Source organism: Tursiops truncatus, chromosome 20 (assembly GCF_011762595.2).
Source record: "Tursiops truncatus isolate mTurTru1 chromosome 20, mTurTru1.mat.Y, whole genome shotgun sequence".
NCBI lineage: Eukaryota > Metazoa > Chordata > Mammalia > Artiodactyla > Delphinidae > Tursiops > Tursiops truncatus.
The window spans coordinates 56,554,671-56,572,792 of record NC_047053.1 but is presented as its reverse complement, the minus strand read 5'-3'; the positions used below and the strand labels follow the sequence as shown (position 1 = coordinate 56,572,792).

General features: G+C 48.1%; 1 protein-coding gene across 4 annotated transcripts in view; it reads left to right on the top strand.

Moving 5' to 3' along the window:
• ARSG (arylsulfatase G) overlaps positions 1-18,122 on the top strand; it is a 131,793-nt gene that overhangs the window by 57,267 nt on the left and 56,404 nt on the right. For 3 of the 4 annotated variants that reach the window (XM_073798348.1, XM_073798349.1, XM_073798350.1), the window contains exon 2: positions 4,304-4,793. In XM_073798348.1, coding sequence (XP_073654449.1) covers positions 4,758-4,793 — 36 coding nt within the window. In that variant the 5' untranslated portion in view covers positions 4,304-4,757. Of the gene's footprint in view, positions 1-4,303; positions 4,976-18,122 lie in introns of all 4 variants that reach the window. The other variant, XM_033846640.2, reaches the window with a different exon arrangement.

Sequence of the window (18,122 nt, the reverse complement as noted above, 5' to 3'; positions counted from 1 at the left end):
CATCTTCAGGGCAGCTCCTCCTTTCCAAGGCCCACAGCCCGCCTGTGAGTCGTTTCCGTGATGAGTACCCTTCCCCATCAGCAAGCCGGGAACCCACAGGGAGGCCGGACGTTAGCAGGCCCAGTGGCCTTGCTTTACGGCGGGGTCGTGGAAGAGAGCACAGACCATCGCAGAGCTGATTGGCAGCCGGAGCTCCTGAGGACACGGGCGGGGTTGGTGCTGTGCTCAGCAAAACCTATCCCAGTGAGCTCAGATGGCCCTTCCTTGGGCGTGTTTGTTGAGTAGGTGGTTGGTTACCTTCCAGCCCAGTGGAAGGAGCGGCGAAGGCTTTGTCAAATGCTCCCCCTTCTTCCTAAGCCCCCAGGAGTGCTCCTTGCCTGTGTCCACTCTCCCTTCTTTTATTTATTTGGCTGTGTCGGGTCTTAGTTGCAACGCGCGGGCTCTCTAGTTGTGGCACATGGGCCTAGTCGCCCCGTGGCTTGTGGGATCTTAGTTCCCCGACCAGGGATCGAACCCGTGTCCCCTGCATTGGAAGGCAGATTCTTAACCACTGGACCCCCAGGGAAGTCCCCACTCTCCCTTCTGAGATGGGGAGTGTGACGTGTAAAGAAAGTTTGGGAAAGTAACCTCAGATAAGACACTGAGCCGGTAGTCTTTAAAAAAAGAGCTTTAAAAAAGATCTTGTTGGATCTTTAAAAAAAAAAAAAAAAAGCACAACGACCCAGCCTTATTGAAGTAGGATCGACAAATAAAAATTATATACAACGTGATGTTTTGATATACATACACATTATAAAATGACCACAACCAAGCTAATTTAACACACCCGTCACCGTACATAGTTACCTTATAAATTTTTTGGTGGTGGAAACATTGAAGATCTACTTTCTTTGCAAAATTTCAACTACGTGATACAGTTTTACGAACTCTGGTCACCATGCTATACATTAGATCCTCAGAAGTAATTGATTCTTTTTTTTAAAACAATATTTATTTACTTATTTGGCTGTGCCGGGTCTTAGTTGCGGCACGTGGGATCTTTGTTGCCCCGCGTGAGATATTCGTTGCGGCACGCGGGATCTTTAGTTGTGGCATGCGAACTCTTAGCTGTGGCAGGCATGTGGTATCTAGTTCCCTGACCGGGGATCGAACCTGGGCCCCTTGCATTGGAAGTGGCGTCTTAGCCACTGGACCGCCAGGGAAGTCCCAGAAGCGATTGATTCTACGTAACTGGTTGTTTGTACGTTGACAAACTCCCTTCCATCTCCCCCACCCCCCAGCCCCTGGCACCCATCGTTCTCCTCTCTGCTCTTGTGAGCTCTACTTTTTTAGATTCCACATGTGAGTGAGATCATGTGGTATTTGTCTTTCTGTGCCTGGCTTGTTTCACCTCACACAGTATCCGCCAGGTTCATCCAGGTTGTTACGAATGGAGAAGAATTTCCTTCTTTTTAAAGGCCCAGTAATTCCATTATGTGTGTACAATGCACACAGCACATTTTCTTTACCTATTCACCCATTACTGGGTACTTGGGCTCTTGTGAATAATGCTACAATAAACATGGGGGTGCCAGTAGCTCGTCAAGATATTCATTTCATTTCCTTTGGATATATACCCAGAAGTGGGATTGCTGGATCATATGTTTGGTCTAGTTTTAATTTGAGGAACCTCCATACTGTTTTCCATAATGTCAGCTTGGATCTTAATCAAGGTCCGTGGCTTGAAGTCCATTCTTTGAATGTCTGACTTGCTTTTTCCCTTTAGTTAAAAACAATAAGTGGGGAAAGGATTAAATGTCTCCCTGGAGGTGTGGGCGTGAAGGCTAGGGCAATGGTGTACTGGCTAAATTAGCTTATTTCCAGGCCATAAAAATTTTAAGTATTAATGATTCTCTTTGAAAACCTCAGAGGAATGTTTTATCCACAGAATTCTTAAGAAAAACAATCTGTTTACTTATGTTCCCACCTTAATTTTAACTTCCTTCTTAAGTGGGTTTTTCTCCCCCCCTGGGGCGTTTTGTGTTGGGTCATTCTGAAGTGGATTATGGGTGAAGAATGAGGCCGCTCTAGTGTTCCAAGCTAAGTAGCTTTAGGAAGAAAAGCTTCCTGCAACTGTTGCTCATGGTCAGAAGCCAGTAGAATAAGGCAGGTCAACAAGTGTTTGTTAGGCACCCTGCTTGTGCAAAGCCTCTTTCTTCTAGAAAGGGAGAAGTCTTTGGGGCCTCAAGATCAACAAATACCAGTTGAATCTAATTGAGTTTGAAATAATAACTTTCCTTTTGGAAAACAGAAGAATTCGCGTTGCTGAACAATTGATTCATTGCCCTCCAGATGACCATGACTGTTGACTCGGAATTCCTTTTATTTTGATTAAGTGCATAGCTGCCTATCCTTCCGAGTTTATCTGGATCTTCCAGAACTTACATACCTCCAACCACTCCCGTCCATCTGGGTTGGCTGGCCGGCTTGGTCGGCTGTGCATTCATTCCTCAAGGGCAGGGATACACAACTGGAAATGGCATCTGTCACAACCCCAGCCCTACTAGCACCTTTATATATTAGTATTACTGTTATTTTTTGAAGAATGCGACTGTTCATTTATTTATTTATTTGGTTGTGCTGCGTCTTAGTTGCGGCAGGCGGGCTCCTTAGTTGCGGCTGGCGGGCTCCTTAGTTGTGGCATGCGAACTCTTAGTTGCAGCATGCATGTGGGATCTAGATCCCTGACTGGGGATTGCACCTGGGCCCCCTGCATTGGGAGTGCGGAGTCTTAACCACTGCACCACCAGGGAAGTCCCGCATCTTTGTATATTATAATAACTTGGTTCTCCTTTAATGGGTTGGGTGTTCCACGGAGGTTTTTAAAATCTGATCCAGAATTTCAAGTCTCTGTCTCCTTACTAGCCTAGTCAGTTTAGGGCTTTTAGGTGAACTAGGGATAAAATACGGTTTTATTTATTCTGTGTTTCCATTTGCAACCTGCAGTTGAAAGCATAACCTTCCATTTCTGTCTTTCAGAACTCAACCTGATTTATTGTTTTGTGTTTTTCCACTGAAGCTGAATCATCTCTAGTTAGGTCTCTAGTTAGGTTAAGTATCAGTTAGGTTAATCACCTCCAGTTACGTTAGTTTTCTTCTCGGACCAGAATCTGGATATTTTTAACTAAGCATCTTGCTACTCAAAATGTAATCTAACGGCTACGTTAGAAATACAGACCCCAGGTCCCAGCCTCACCTACTGAATCTACATTTTAATAAAATCTCCAGCTGATTTGTGTGTACATCTAAATGTGAGAAGCACCGGTTGAGCATGTCTTAAGATTTTCTTATTAAAAATTACATTGTCAAGATGTAAAGGGACACATTTCCGTTAAACATTTTTTGGACATTTTCCCCTAACATTTTATTATGAAACATTTCAAACGTACAGCAAAATGGAAAGAGTTCTACAGTGAGCTCCCTAGACTGTCCACCTAGATTCTGCCATTAACTGATTTTTTTTCCTTTCCTTTTCTTCCCAATTAATTTCTATCAGGAATTTTATATAGAGGGACTTCCCTGGTGGTCCAGTGTTTAAGACTCCGAGCTCCCACTGCGGGGGGCCTGTGTTCAATCCCTGGTACAGGTACTAAGATCCCTCATGCCACACGGTGTGGCAAAAAAGCAAAAACAAAAACAGACTGCTCCTTTATTGACGAATTCCCTGGCGGTCCAGTGGTTAGGACTCAGCACTCTCACTACCGAGGGCCCAGGTTCAATCCCTGGCCAGGGAACTAAGGTGCGGCCAAAAAGAAAGAAAAAGAATTTTATATAGAAATGCTAGTTTACAGCATGACTGTTAGAAAGAATCATGTCTTGGTAATAAGGTAATAAGGGTCTCACCCTTTCTTCTAGAATCCCTGTGGGTTTTGACAAGGTCGCGCTTAGTTTGGGAATTTCTTGTGAATCAGAGAAGCACAGTGAGGTAGGAGGTGGGGTGCGCTGGGATTTCACAGAGTGCTGCGGTGCTGGTCCCTTTACCCCTCCACCCGGCACACGGGGCCTCGGTATATGCTCCTCTATACGGTGAGCGGGTTATGAGAGATCATCTCTACTGTTGCTTCCAACCCTGTAATTGTAGGTCTATTGCAAATATTAGCATCACTCTTTCTCCGGTGGAGAAAGCGATGAACCCGTTCAGTAGTTGAATAAGAAGGAGAACATCTGTCGGCATGGAAAAGTGATTATTTCCTAAGCTACTGAGTAAAACACAGCTGCACCGGCAGTTTCAACTCTGTTTTCTTGTCAATTTCTGTTCTTTCAGGAAACCTTACAGACACATGAAGCCTTCAACCATCTGGAACTCAGAAACTCGACTGGGACTGACTGTGGCTTCTAGACCGTCCAGGTGTTCTGCAGATGTGAAAACTTATCCCACACTTGCCAGCTGGAGCCCCGAATAGATGCAAGGCTCGAGCTCCGGCTCTCACATCTCTGAGCACAGAGGGGTCATCTCCTAAGTGGCCAGGGAGCAGTTGTTGACACTGAGGTCTGATTGCTGCACACGACCCCTCACCTTACGGGGCTGCGCTGGAGAAAGTCAAGTTCAGGGTCGTGAGTTTCCCAACTCTCGTGAATTAGGATTCCAGACGCGGGCCTCATTTCTGTAGCGCCCACCATCCCTGTAGGCATCACCACCACCACCATCACCACGAGCATCTTCTTGGAAACTCCACCACTGCATCACTGCACACAGTTGGAAACCTCCCCTGATCGCCATGGCCTGCCCTTTCCTAAAGGTTTTGTTGGTGGGGGTGAGTTTCCTGGGATGTCTTTATCCTCTCGTGGATTTTAGCTTCAGTGGGGAAACAAGAGAACAGAAACCGAATTTCGTGATCATTTTGGCAGATGACATGGGGTGGGGTGACCTGGGAGCAAACTGGGCAGAAACGAAGGACACTGCCAACCTTGATAAGATGGCTGCAGAAGGAATGAGGTGAGTCTGAGATGTCAAGCCGGCATCTCTTTGGATATTTCATCCTGACTCTTTTGGGGGGAGGGGGCCGCATAGAGCACTTAAAGAGCAATTGATGGGTCCATGTTGATTTAATTAATTGATTGATGAATTTGGTTTGAAGCCAGTACAGCGTCATGCAGGAGTCCATCCATCCGTCTGTCCATACGATAACTGTTCTTTTTCTGGCCATGCTGCACAGCTTCTTGGGATCTTAGTTCCCTGGTCAGGGATCGAACCTGGGGCCCCGGCAATGAGAGCACTGAGTCCTAACTGCTGGACTGCCAGGGAATTCTGATAACGCTTATTGTGTGAGTGTCTCTGTGTGTGTGTGTGTGTGTGTGTGTGTGTGTGTGTGTATTAGGAGCTGGGAACACAAAGGTGAACAAATAACAGTCCTTGCCCTCAAGCTCTCGTAGTGGAGACAGGTTGAAAGGAAAGTACAGATTACAGTCGAGTCCGAGAGGCTGCATCAGGAATTTTTGGAGTCTGTGGGGAGGGTGTGGACCCCAGCCTGGGGGTTGAAGGGAGAAGGTGCCCTTGAAGAGTGACTGAAAGTCAGTGGGGCACATGAAGGCCAAAGGGCTTACTTATCTGTGAGCGGACAGGACTTACTGGTCCATTTAAGGCGCACTTAACGCTAAGGGACCACAAAAGGGGAGGGGGTGTATATCTGAACTGGCCGAAGTTTTATGAATATTTTAGATCGGTTTTCTTCTTGGGCTGACGTTGATCTGACTGGCCCGCTCAGATCCCACCTGCCTGGGTTAAACCCCTCCTGTTGGCTCCGTGGGAATCATCCCAACCGGCTGTTAGGACAACACATGGGGTGTCTCTGGAGTTTCAGCCACTTGCATCCTTAAGCTGGGAGCTTTCCCCTGAGATAGGGACCCTTGGTGTCCCTGCGTCCGGTCTCACCCTCTCCAATCCATCCTCCTCACCTCAGCCAAGGTGAACTTTCTAGAAGCACTTCTCTGCTTCCAGTCCTTCAAAGGCATTTGGTGACCCTAAGAACAAAATCCAAACTCCGAAGAGCAGTGTTCAAGCCCGGCCCACCCTCCGCACCGTCCTCTGCACGGCCCCGCCTGTCTGAACGCTTCTTCAGCTGTTGCCTCCCTCTGTTTGGGCCTCACCTATGTGATTAGTTCTTCTTCTTCTTTAAATTTAATTTTTATTTTATATTAGAGTATAGTTGATTTACAATGTGGTGTTAATTTCAGGTGTGCAGCAAACTGATTCAGTTATATGTATACCCATTCTTTTTCAGATTCTTTTCCTGCACAGGTTCTTACAGAATGTTGAGCAGAGTTTCCTTTGCTGTACAGTAGGTCCTTGGTGGTTATCTATCGCGTTGATACGTATAGTGATTAGTTCTTCTTGATGCACTTTCCGCTACTCCTGTTTTAGTTTCTACTCACCATCTGGTTCCTAATTCCACAGGAGGTCCTCAGGAACCCTTTCCTGGATGCCTCAGGTATACCTTTGCTGCTCTCCATGGTGACTGCTTAACCACCTGTGTTGGGTTCAATAGCGTCACCCCCAAATTCATGTCTACGCAGAGCCTCAGAACATGACCTTATTTAGAAATAGGGTCCTTGCAAATGTCATTAGTTAAAGACCTCTGTGATATCCTACTTGGTTTAGAGTGGTCCTAAATCCAACGACCGGTGTCCTTGTAAAAAGAGGAGGGGACACAGAGGGACATGCAGCAGAGAAGGTGATGTGCCTGCCAGCCAAAGACACCACCAGGAGCTGGAGGGAGGCCTGGAACGGACTCTTCCTCTGAGCCTCCGGAAGGAACCAGCCCTGCTGCCATCTTGGTTTCAGACTTGTCGCCTCCTGAATTGTGAGAGAATACATTTCTATCCTTGTGAGCCACCCAGCTTCTGGTACTTTGTTATGGCGGCCACAGGAAAGTATACACTGCCCTTCTAGCTCTGGGCCTCAGGAAGAAAAATGCCTTGTCTCTTCTTCCACCCTTGTATTCCTAACACGGTGCCCGGCACCTAGTGGGCCATTCAGAAGTATTTGTTCATCAGTAAATGGGCTTCAGGAGTTCAGGGTGCTTTGAAATGTCACCCCAAATTTTGCATGTCAGATTTTTTTTTTTCTCCCTCGGGTTGAGAGTCAATGCAGAGCATTTAACAGATCCTCAAAGGGAACTGGGTTGCCAAGTGCTCAAGAACTTCTGCTTTTCGTGTCGAGGGTTTGTGGGGAAATATCTGGCCCATTATTTAAACCGAGACTTGTGAGCCTTGGGGTTCTTCTTATGAGCTGTCCCCACCGGCACGCTGTCCGCCTGAGCGGAAGGGGCATCTCGGGGACCAGAGGCAAATACAGCTGGGTGGGCTCTGCTCATCCTTCCTTGGATGAAAATATTCTCTCCATCGGAGCCTTGTGACAGTGGCCAGGCAGACAGCCCTCTGGCCCAAGGTTGACGGCTTTTCACTCTGTGCTTTGTTGACAGGAAAGCAAGCTTCCTGTGAGGCCAGGGATTGATTCATCACGGGCTTTTCCCTGCCTACTCACCGCCCGTGGGGAACCATGACTTTCAGAAAGAACGCTTATTGCCAAACAGGGGCTAAGGGTGACTTGAGAAACTATCTTTTCTATTGTCTCCCTTTTATTAGTGTGCTCGGCTGCCGCAGCAAATTACTACAGATTAGGTGGCCTGTGTGAAAAAGAATGAAATATTGGGACTTCCCTAGCGGTCCAGTGGTTAAGATTCCACGCTCCCACTGCAGGGGGTGCGGGTCCGATCCCTTGTCGGGGAACTAAGATCCCACATGCTGCACGTGTGGGATCTTAGTTCCCACGTGTGGGGGAAAAAAAAAAAGAATGAAATAGTGCCATTTGCAGCAACATGGGTGGACCTAGAGATGATCGTACTAAGTGAAGTAAGCCAGACAGAGAAAGACAAATACCATATGCTGTCACTTATATGTGGGATCGAAAATATGACACAAATGAACTTATGAACAGACTCACAGACGTAGAGAACAGACTTGTGGTTGCCAAGGGGGAGGGGAGGTGGGGGAGGGATGGATTTGGAGTTGGGATGAGCAGATGCAAACTATTATATATAGGATGGATAAACAGCAAAGTCCTACTGTAGAGCACAGGGAACTGTATTCAATATCCTGGGATAAACCCTGATGGAAAAGAATATGAAAAAGAATATATATATGTATAACTGAATCATTTTGCTGTACACCTGAAACTAGCACAACGTAGTCAATCAACTAGACTTATAAGAAAAATTAGTGGCCTCAAATAGGCCACTAGTCATATTTATCCTCTCAGAGTTGAGAGGCGGGAAGTGCTAAATCGAGGCACGGGCGGGGCTGGTCCTGCTGGAGGCTCCGGAGGGGAGTCGTTCCAGGCGTCTCTCCTGTTTCTGGTGACTCTGCCAGCAGCCCTTGGTTTGCAGCCTCAGCCCTGCACCGTCCACCTCCACAGTTCACATACCTCCCTGCGTGTGTGTCTAAGCCTCCCTCTTCTTGTAAGGACACCAGTCATTGGCGTTAAGGCCCATCTTAATCCAGTACGACCTCATCTCAACTTGATTACGTCTGAAAAGACCCTATTTCCAAATAAAGTCACGTTCACAGGTTCTGGAATGACATGAAATCTGGGGGGACACGATTCAACCCAGAGACATTACTGCTACACATACAATTTGTACTACACCCATAATACTATAATTAGCCATTCTTCTACACATATCTGTGCCTCTGCTCCTAACGTAGTCTGAAACGCAGCACCTACTCATGAGACGCTTGTTGCCTTGAAGATTAAGCGTCCTGCCTAAGAGGGCAGGCTCTGGTGCCGCATGGCTTGGGTTCAAATCCCAGCTCTACTATTTCCACCTGTATGGCCCGGGACGGGCCACCTCATTCCTCGGAGGTTTGCTTTCATCTTCTGCAGGGGGGCAACGGCAGCACCCACCTCCTAGGATGTTGTGAGGGTTAAATGAAGAATTAGCTGTGTACGCATTAGCACAGAGCCTGGCACGCCATAGACGCAGATACATGTTAGCTGTGGTTATTTTTGTTATTGTTATGAGAAAGCAACATCCATCTGAATTGTCAGTGTGAATTCGCTACTCTGCCTACGGAAAGGTCTAAGTGATGTAACTCATGGAAGGAGGAACGGGGTCCAGGGACAAACCCCAGTAAGCCTCTACGTGGCCCGTGCACGCCGGGCCAACAGCTGTATTTGAATCAAGCCAACAGCTGTGACAGTAGCTAAGCCTTACCAGCGCTCGCAAGGCACCAGGCTCTGGGCGTCGCCCCGTCCAATTCGTGCTGCCACCTGATGCTTCTCTTCTTTCACAGATGAGGAAATCAAGGTAGTGACTCGCCCAGAGTTAGCGAGTGGCTGAATCAACGTGCTCTCACTCTAGGGCCTTATCGTTAAGGGCTGGGAAGTAGAGGTGAATTTGCCAAGAGTGTCCTTCAAGGCCTGGGCTGGCTTTGCCACGAAGAGGGAAGGAGGTGGTCGAAGGAGGTGCAGATTAGAGTCTCGACAGTTCTCGTCCCTCTGGAGCTGACAAAGGACCTCTGCGCCGTGAAGGTGGAAGAGGCAACCGAGAGATGTGGTTGGGGTGTCAGTCATCGATGCAGCTGTTGGACACAAGGCTCCACCGGCCGAGAATGTGTGGTTGCCAAGGCTGCAGACGCCTGCGATCTCCCCCGTGCTGGCTCTGACTGCATCTCCAAGCCCCTCCCCACGTTCCGTCTGCCTCATGGCCTTTGCACTGGCTGTTCCTTCCCTCTTCCCGGCAAGCTCTCCCCTCAGGCTCTGAGTGGCCGGTCAGTCTCGGCTCCAATGTCACATCCTGGAGGAGGCCTCTCTGACCTCCCTAACCCTTCACCAAGCGTGTCTCTCACTTCTTCTCCTGATTTGTTTCCATGACCCGTATCACCGCCAACATGATCTTTGTTTATTTCTTTATTGCCTGTCTCTCATCCTGGAATGTCAGCTCCCTAGAGGAGCTGTCTAATCTATCTTGTTCATGGCTCCAGTGCTTAAAACAATGCCTGGAGCATGGTAGCTGCTCAACAAAATCTGTGTGCCTGGCTTCGGACTTCTGGACAGGCAGAGGCGAGTTAACCGCAGCAGGACTTGGAACCAGGCTGCCCGACTCTGTCACTTACTAGCTCTGGGACACCAGGCTCATGAGTAAACTTTGCCGGGCCTCAGTCTGACCATCTCTAAGATGGGACAGTAGTGGCATCATCGTGGGTCATTTTGAGGAGGAAATGGGTTAAGTCATGTAAGACAGCAGCAGGTCCCTGGTAGGTGTGAGCTCTTGTGTTTCCCCTGAACCTCTGGCTCTGCTGCCCTGCTCTCCTCCCATCCCCCTCCCTTGGCTGGAGGGTCAAGCATGTTGGCTTAGCTTTTGTTCCAGCAGCTCCTCCCTCTGTCTGTGCTGGACCCTCATCCTTCCCCAAGCTGGGCCGTGAGACTCAGCTGTCCTCTCGGAATCTGCTCGATTCTGTTCATTCCTCCACCAAGTCCCCAAGTCACTTTTCTTCCTTCCTCCCTTCTTCCCTTCCTTCCTTCCTGCCACGTGGCATGTGGGATCTTAGTTCCCGGACCAGGGATTGAACCCGGGGTCCCAGCAGTGAGAGCGCCCAGTCCTAACCACTGGACCACCAGGGAAGTCCCCATTCGTGTTTTTTTCCATCTGACTATGGTCGATGCCAGAATTTGCCAATTTTGTGGTCAGAAGAGGCACCATTCACAACATAATTATGATGTCATCGTGGTTGCAAGAAAAAGGAATCCTTGGGGAAAGAAAAGCAAAATTTGGGACTTCCTGGGCGGTCCTGTGGCTAGGACTCTGAACTCTCACTGCTGGGGCCCCGGGTTCAATCCCTGGTCCGGGAACTAAGATCCCACAAGGTGCATGGTGCAGCCGGGGGAAAAAGAAGCAGCAACATCTTCAGAGCCTTGATTTTGGTGTCCCTTTTCAGACTTCCTAAACTCCAGTTCCAGGGAGATAAAATAGGGATTGCGGCCTAAGACCCCATGGCCTTGAACTCATTTCCAGCAGCTCAGATCAAAGGGCGTCCACATCACATATCACGTGGGGGAAACTGGGGGCCAGGGGGAAAGGAAGCGTTTTTACTGTTACAGTCAGCTCTCTGACATGCGGGTGCGGGTTCTCCAGCTTGCAGTTTATGATGATAAACAACTGTTTTCTTGACCAGCATTTTTCGGGATCCACTTTAATGAGGTCTAGTTTACATATGATCAAATGCCCCCATTTTATTTTTTTTTTAGGAAAAATTTTTATTTATTTATTTTATTTTTGGCTGCGTTGAATCTTAGTTGTGGCACATGGGATCTTTGTTGCGACACGCGGGATCTTTCATTGTGGTGCTCGGGCTCTTCACTGCGGCGTTCGGGCTTCTCTGTAGTCGAGGCGGGCGGGCTCAGTAGTTGTGGCACGGGCTTCATTGCCCCACAGCATGTGGGATCTTAGTTCCCCGATCCAGGGATTGAACCCGCGTCCCCTGCATTGCAAGGCGATTCTTAACCACCGGACCACTGGGGAAGTCCCAAATGGCCCCATTTTAAAAGTACATTTTGGTGAGGTTTTTTTTTTTTTCTTTTTAATTCATTTTTTAATTGAAGTATAGTTGATTTACAATGTTGTGTTAATTTCTGCTGTACAGCAAAGTGATTCACTTATACATATACATACATTCTTTTTCATATTCTTTTCCATTATGGCTTATCACAGCATACTGAATATAGTTCCCTGTGCTCTACAGTAGGACCTTTTTGTTTATCCATCCTGTATATAATAGTTTGCACCAGCTAACCCCAAACTCCCAATCCATCCCTCCCCCATCACCCCCCAGTCCCCCGCCTTGGCAACCACCAGCCTATTCTCTATGTCCCTGATTCTGTTTCTGTTTCATCGATATGTTCATTTGTGTCATATTTTAGGTTCCATGTATAAGTGATAGCATATGGTATTTGTCTTTCTCTTTCTGACTTAACTTCACTTAGCATGATAATCTCTAGTTGCATCCATGTTGCTGCAAATGGCATTATGTCGTTCTTTTTTATGGCTGAGTAGTATTCCATTGTATATATGTACCACATCTTCTTTATCCATTCATCTGTCGATGGACGTTTAGGTTGTTTCCATGTCCTGGCTATTGTAAATAGTGCTGCAGTGAACACTGGGGTGCATGTGTCTTTTTGAATTATGGTTTCCTCAGGGTATATGCCCAGGAGTGGGATTGCTGGATCATATGGTAGTTCTATTTTTAGTTTTCTGAGGAACCTCCATACTGTTTTCCATAGTGGCTGCACCAACTTACATTCCCACCAAGAGAACGGTAAACGATTCATTTGTGAAATACACGAAAGCTGCCGCATCTCTTTCTCGGGGGCATCGCTGTTCGGGGCTCCCTGTGTCCAGAGATGGCCCACATGTGCCCTGCGGGGCAGCAAGGCCTCCTGCCCTTGTCAGTAGGTTCAACAGCCAGCGTGTCTTGCCTTTGACATTGTGGGCTCCCGTTTTGCCAGTGTCCTGTGCAGATCTGAGCTGGGCAGTGCTGTTGAACATTTGCAAGTTTAAAAATGATGTGATAACCAGAAGAAAATCGAAATGTTGGAATTTCAGTGAAAATGCCAGGGACTTCGTAATCCACTAAAACCTAAACTTTTCAAGCACTTGGAAAACTTGCATCACAATAGGGGTTAGAGGAGTGAATTGCTCATACTTGAAAAAAGAGAAAAGGACAGATACCTTTCACGGGCATCTCAGCCAGCATTTCAAGTGGTCTGAACAGTGTTTAAATGTCTACGAGAGCCCAGTGGATGAGCTTGATAATGCAGCTCTCGTTTGGGTCTTGCCCACAGAGGATCCAGGGAAAGGCTCGTGCTAGTTTTGAAATAGGAGGGAAGTGGTTAGGGCAAAACCTTTGAAAGAATGACATAGTCCGAGGACAGGACATAAACTGGTTAGAACCAAATGGGTCCAAGATGGCAGACAAGTCGACTTCCACTAGACCTTGAGCCTCAGTATACACTCACTGTAACCCATCAGCACGCTAAATGACACACCCCCAGGCGCCATGACAGTTCCAAGGCCGACCATAAAGGTCAAAAAGTGGGCAGTGGCCCAATTCCTGGAAATCCCACCCCTTCCCCAAAACAGCTGGAATTCTCCTCCCTCTCATTAGCCTATGAAATTACCCAGCCCTATAAAACCTGACAACCCCGTACCCTGGGGCCGCTCTTGCCTTCTGAGATGGCCCGCACTCTGTCTTTGGAGTGTGTTTCTCTCTAAATAAACCCACTTCTTACTTCTTACCTTGTCTCTCACTGAATTCGTTCTGCGATGAGACATCCAGAGCCTGAGCTGCATTAAGTCCAGAGACCAGGTGTGTGATCTCAGTTAAAAGAACGTGGGTCCAAGCCCTAATGTAAGTTGCCTGGTTTCAGTTTCACCTGTGATGAGCAAGCAACGTATTTCTTGAAAATTCTTGGGTTGAGAAGTAACTTGAATAAGTCTCCTGGCTGGGTGACTGGATTCAAGCAATGACTTAGGCTGTCCAGACCGGGGTTTGAGGACCTGAGTGGTTATGAGCCATAGGTGTCTTGGAGGGAAGAGGATGACCAGTGACAGTGAGACAGCAGTGACCCCACCAGCTAAGCCCAGATACTGTCCACTCACTTAAACTGTCTGCCAGCCTGGCTCAGAAATGACGTTGGCAGTGTGTCGTTTCTTTTTTAATTTTCTTTTTCTTTTTCCTTCCAGTATCATTGAGATACAGCACTGTATACGTCTAAGGCATACAGCATAATGATTTGACTTACACACATCATGAAATGACCACAGTAAGTTTAGTGAACATCCAGCATCTCACAGAGATACAACATTAAAAAAATAGAAAAACATTTGTTTCTTTGTGACAAGAACTCAGGGTTTTACTCTCTCAAGATACATAACGCATGTGACGCACAGCAGTGTTAATTATATTGATCACGTTGTACGTTATATTCCTGGCACTTATTTATCTTGTAGCTGGAATTTTGTGCCTTTTGAGCCCCTCGTTCAATCTTTGGCACACACTCCCTCCACCCTGTAACCACAAATCTGATCTCTTTTCTCTGAGTTTGTTTTTGAAGTGCAATCGTTACCGAATGCAAGTTTGTGTGCCCGACGCCCAGTGAGGCCAAACCAACCAAAAAGTTCATCTGCCTGAAACACAGAGAGGCCAAACCAACGGAACAGTCAGAGTCTGGAGCAGAACAAGGTTTGGTGCAGGGCCAAGCAGGGAGAACGGGGGGCTCGTGCTCAAAAAACCCGAATTCCCTGATGGTTCTGGGGGAGAAGTTTTCATAGGCAAAATTCGGGATGAGGGCTGCAGGGTGTGTGCCTTTCTTCTGATTGGTTGGTGTTGAGGTAACAGGGCAGGGCTCCAGGGATCTGGTGCTCAGCCTGAAGTTGGCTGGGTGGGGGAGTTCCTACAGAAGAGCTCAAAGATATATTGTTATGTGTATCCTTTGAGGGGGAACCAGGACCTGCCCCAAGGCTGCACTACACTTTCTTGACTGCCCCTCCCTTGCTTCTGCATCCCCTCCCTTCCCTGATTAACAACTATTTGAATCTGACCTTTGGAACTCAGGGAAGGTCAAGGAGGCTGGATGAAGCCTGTTTCCTACAAACAAGAAATGGGGGACATGGAAAGGCTTTTGTGCCCGGGAGTGCCCCACAGGTTCCTGCTTGTTTTCGTAATTCACCTACAAGGCTATGTTATTTCCTGGTGCACAGCACAGCGATTTGCTCTTTCTATACATATCAGAATGATCATCATGATAAAGTCTATTTGTCATCTGTCAGCACACAAAGGTGTCACCTAGTGAGTGATTATTCCTCACACTGTATTTTCATACCTGTGACTCATTTATTTTGTAACTGGAAGTTTGTCCCTCTTCATTTTCCTCACCCATTTCACTCGTCTCCTCTCCCCTTGGGCAACAACCTGTTTGTTCTCTGTGTCTGTGACTCCATTTCCATTTTGTTATGCTTGTTCATTTGTTTTCCTTTTTACATTCCACATGTAAGTAAAACCACACCGTAATTGTCTTTTTCTGTCTGACTTACTTCACTGAGTATAATGTTGTCTCGGTCCATCCGTGTTGCTGCAAATGGCGTTATTTCATTCTTTCTTATGGCTGAGTAATATTCCACGGTGTGTATGTACCACATCTTCTTTATCCATTCATCTGTCGCTGGACACTCAGATCGCTTCCATGTCTTGGCTATTGTAAATAGAGCTGCAGTGAACACGGGGTGAAGGTGACAGTATATTGTACATGCGTTTCCTTCTGTAAATTGATGTGTAATCTGTTAACTGTGTACCTTGATTTCTCTTCCTCCCTGCCTCACGCCTTCTCTGCCCTCATTTTAATTTTGAGTCAGGTCCCTGCAGCACTGAGAGTTCTAGGCAGCGGCTGAGCTTGGAATCAGAGGTCAGTGTCCACCCTGGTAGGTCAGAGGCTCCAGGCGCTCCAGGCGGTTTCTCTAAAGGACCCCGGTGAGGAAGGAAGCGAGCTGTCAACGCACTCAAAAGCCGGGTGTGACTTCTTTTTTCAGAATTGACTTTTTGCAGAAATTCATGTACTCTGTTACCTCTCAGGACTTTCTCAGCCGTTCTGCCGCCTTTGGGATTTTGTAGGAGCCGGGCTGGCGCTGGAAACTGCAGGGGAGTGAGGTCTGGTAGATGCCCCGAGGGCGAGGGCAGAAAGAACTTTCTGAACGAGACTTATATCAGCAAGAGACCCTCCCCCCACCATGTCATCCCCTTACAGCTTTGTCCACCCCACTCCCTGACCCCATACAGTAATTCAGGTTTGGGGTGCAGGACCCTCACTGGGGAGAAATCCTCTTGTCTGTGATCCTCACCTCTGAGCTGTTTGCTCTGGGACGTCCCATCCTGTCTTCCCCTTGTAAATGCTCAGCATCACGGGACAGGCAGTTTTGCCTCTTTGTTCTTGGGTGAGTAGGTCAAATAGCCATAAAAGTCACGTGATGCCCACCTATCCACTGGGGCAAGGTGGAGACCATGGGCTTTATCCTCGTGTAGCAGGCGGGGACGTGCAGGAATGTGATGATCTAGGTCACAGCCGATCTCAGAGAAGAGGAGCTGAGATATTCGCCAGTGAGACCTTGGCGCCAGCCTGCTTCGCAAGTGTCGGTGCAGAATGGCCTGTCCAGTGGCTACCATTTGTTCTGTCTTTAAGCCTCCTAACTACAGTCATTCAACAACAGATCTCTACTAAGGGCAGGTCATGAGTCATACTGGGAGACCTCAGCCAGCTCCGCCCTTAAGAGGGTTACACCCTGGTGGCAGATAAAAAGACAGGAAAGCCGTCCTTTAGAAGGCAGAGCAGGAACTCCTGACGTCTCTCCCACCCCTGGGGCTTTTATAAGCTGAGTTGGACGTAACTGAATTGACATTCGGGGGGACAGAATTAGCACATTACGAACATATCGGTCACAGGCGCAAACGAGAAAGGTCCGTGCTGGGCTTCTCACCTTTTGGGCGATAAAGCTCGCAGCAAGAAGCATGTGAAAGATGGTGCTGTGGGACCATAGGAAAGAAAGGCCACTTCTCCAGAGGGAAGCCAGGAGGGACTTCATAAAGCTTATTGGTTAGGACCTGAACGCTGAGCCCTTAAGGATGAGTAGGAATTAGCCAGAAGGGGGACGAGAGAGTCTTGTAGGCAGAGGGAAAAGAAAGGGCAAAGACCCAGCATTGAAAGGTGCCCATTCACTCCACAAATATTCCTAGAGGGACTCCACCCCGCAGGCACTGTCCTAGGTGCTGCAGATGCATCCGAACAATAAACAAGCCTCACTCTGCGGGGTCTGGCTGGCATTCCAGTGGGAGAGGACGGCTGGGATAGGGCATTTTAAGGCTGGACCCGTGCACTGAGCAGCTGGCGAAGGGCCTCCTGTGTGTCCTCAGACGTTCGGGGGCCCTGAGCGCTGAATTCATCGACTGCATTTGGGATGGACTGCGCCACTCGCTAGGCGAGGCCCATGCTGGTGGCTGGAAGGGCTCAGCCCAGGGTTGTGGCAGTGGGCAGAAGTGTCCCATCAGGAGGCCCTGAGATGCCTGTGCGTCCGTCTCGTTGTCACATATCTTGTTGGAGTCCTTCCTTGAGAGTGAATGCACACATGTCCACTGCAAGAGTGTGGAAAGGAAAGGGGAGACTTGCCAAGGATTATACCAAGCTTGGCTGGCAGGAACCCTTTTATTGAAAAGAACAAGAGTGGGAGTGGATGGATGGATGGATGGATAAATGAGTGAATGAGTCAGCAAAACACACCAAGTTGGCTATTTGCTGCCACATTTTTCTTTCAGTTTTTTTGTTTGTGTGTGTGTATGTTTTTTGTTTTTTTTTTTTTTTTTTTTTTTTGCGGTATGCGGGCCTCTCGCTGTTGTGGCCTCTCCCGTTGTGGAGCACAGGCTCCGGACGCGCAGGCTCAGCGGCCATGGCTCACGGGCCCAGCCACTCCGTGGCACGTGGGATCTTCCCAGACTGGGGCACGAACCTGTGTCCCCTGCATCGGCAGGCGGACTCTCAACCACTGCGCCACCAGGGAAGCCTGTTTGTGTTTTTTTTTTTGGCCGTGCAGCTTGTGGGATCCTAGTTCCCCAACCAGGAATCGAACCTGGGCCCCCTGCAGTGGAAGCGTGGAGTTCCAACCACTGGACCACCAGGGAGGTCCCTGCTTGCACTTTCAAAGGGCCTTCCTATTGGTTGTCTCAATGGTCTCACTTAACATCCTTCCCATTTAACAGAAGGCAACGTGGAGGCTGAGCTGAGCTGGTCCATCTAAGTCCTACTCCAGCCTTTTCCAGGTCTCACTACCCACCTGTGTCCCTCTGCACGCAAAGGCCTCAGCAGATGATTTTAAAAACCCATTTCCACCTCCAAGCCTTTAAATTATGAATGGAGCACGGACAGCTTTTATTCCAGTCACATAGCAATTTAGAGAGTGGCCACAGCAGGCCACATCCTTTGTTTTAAATTCCTTATAAATGAAGGCTGGACACGCTTCACTCCGCGACGTTGTATCTCTCTG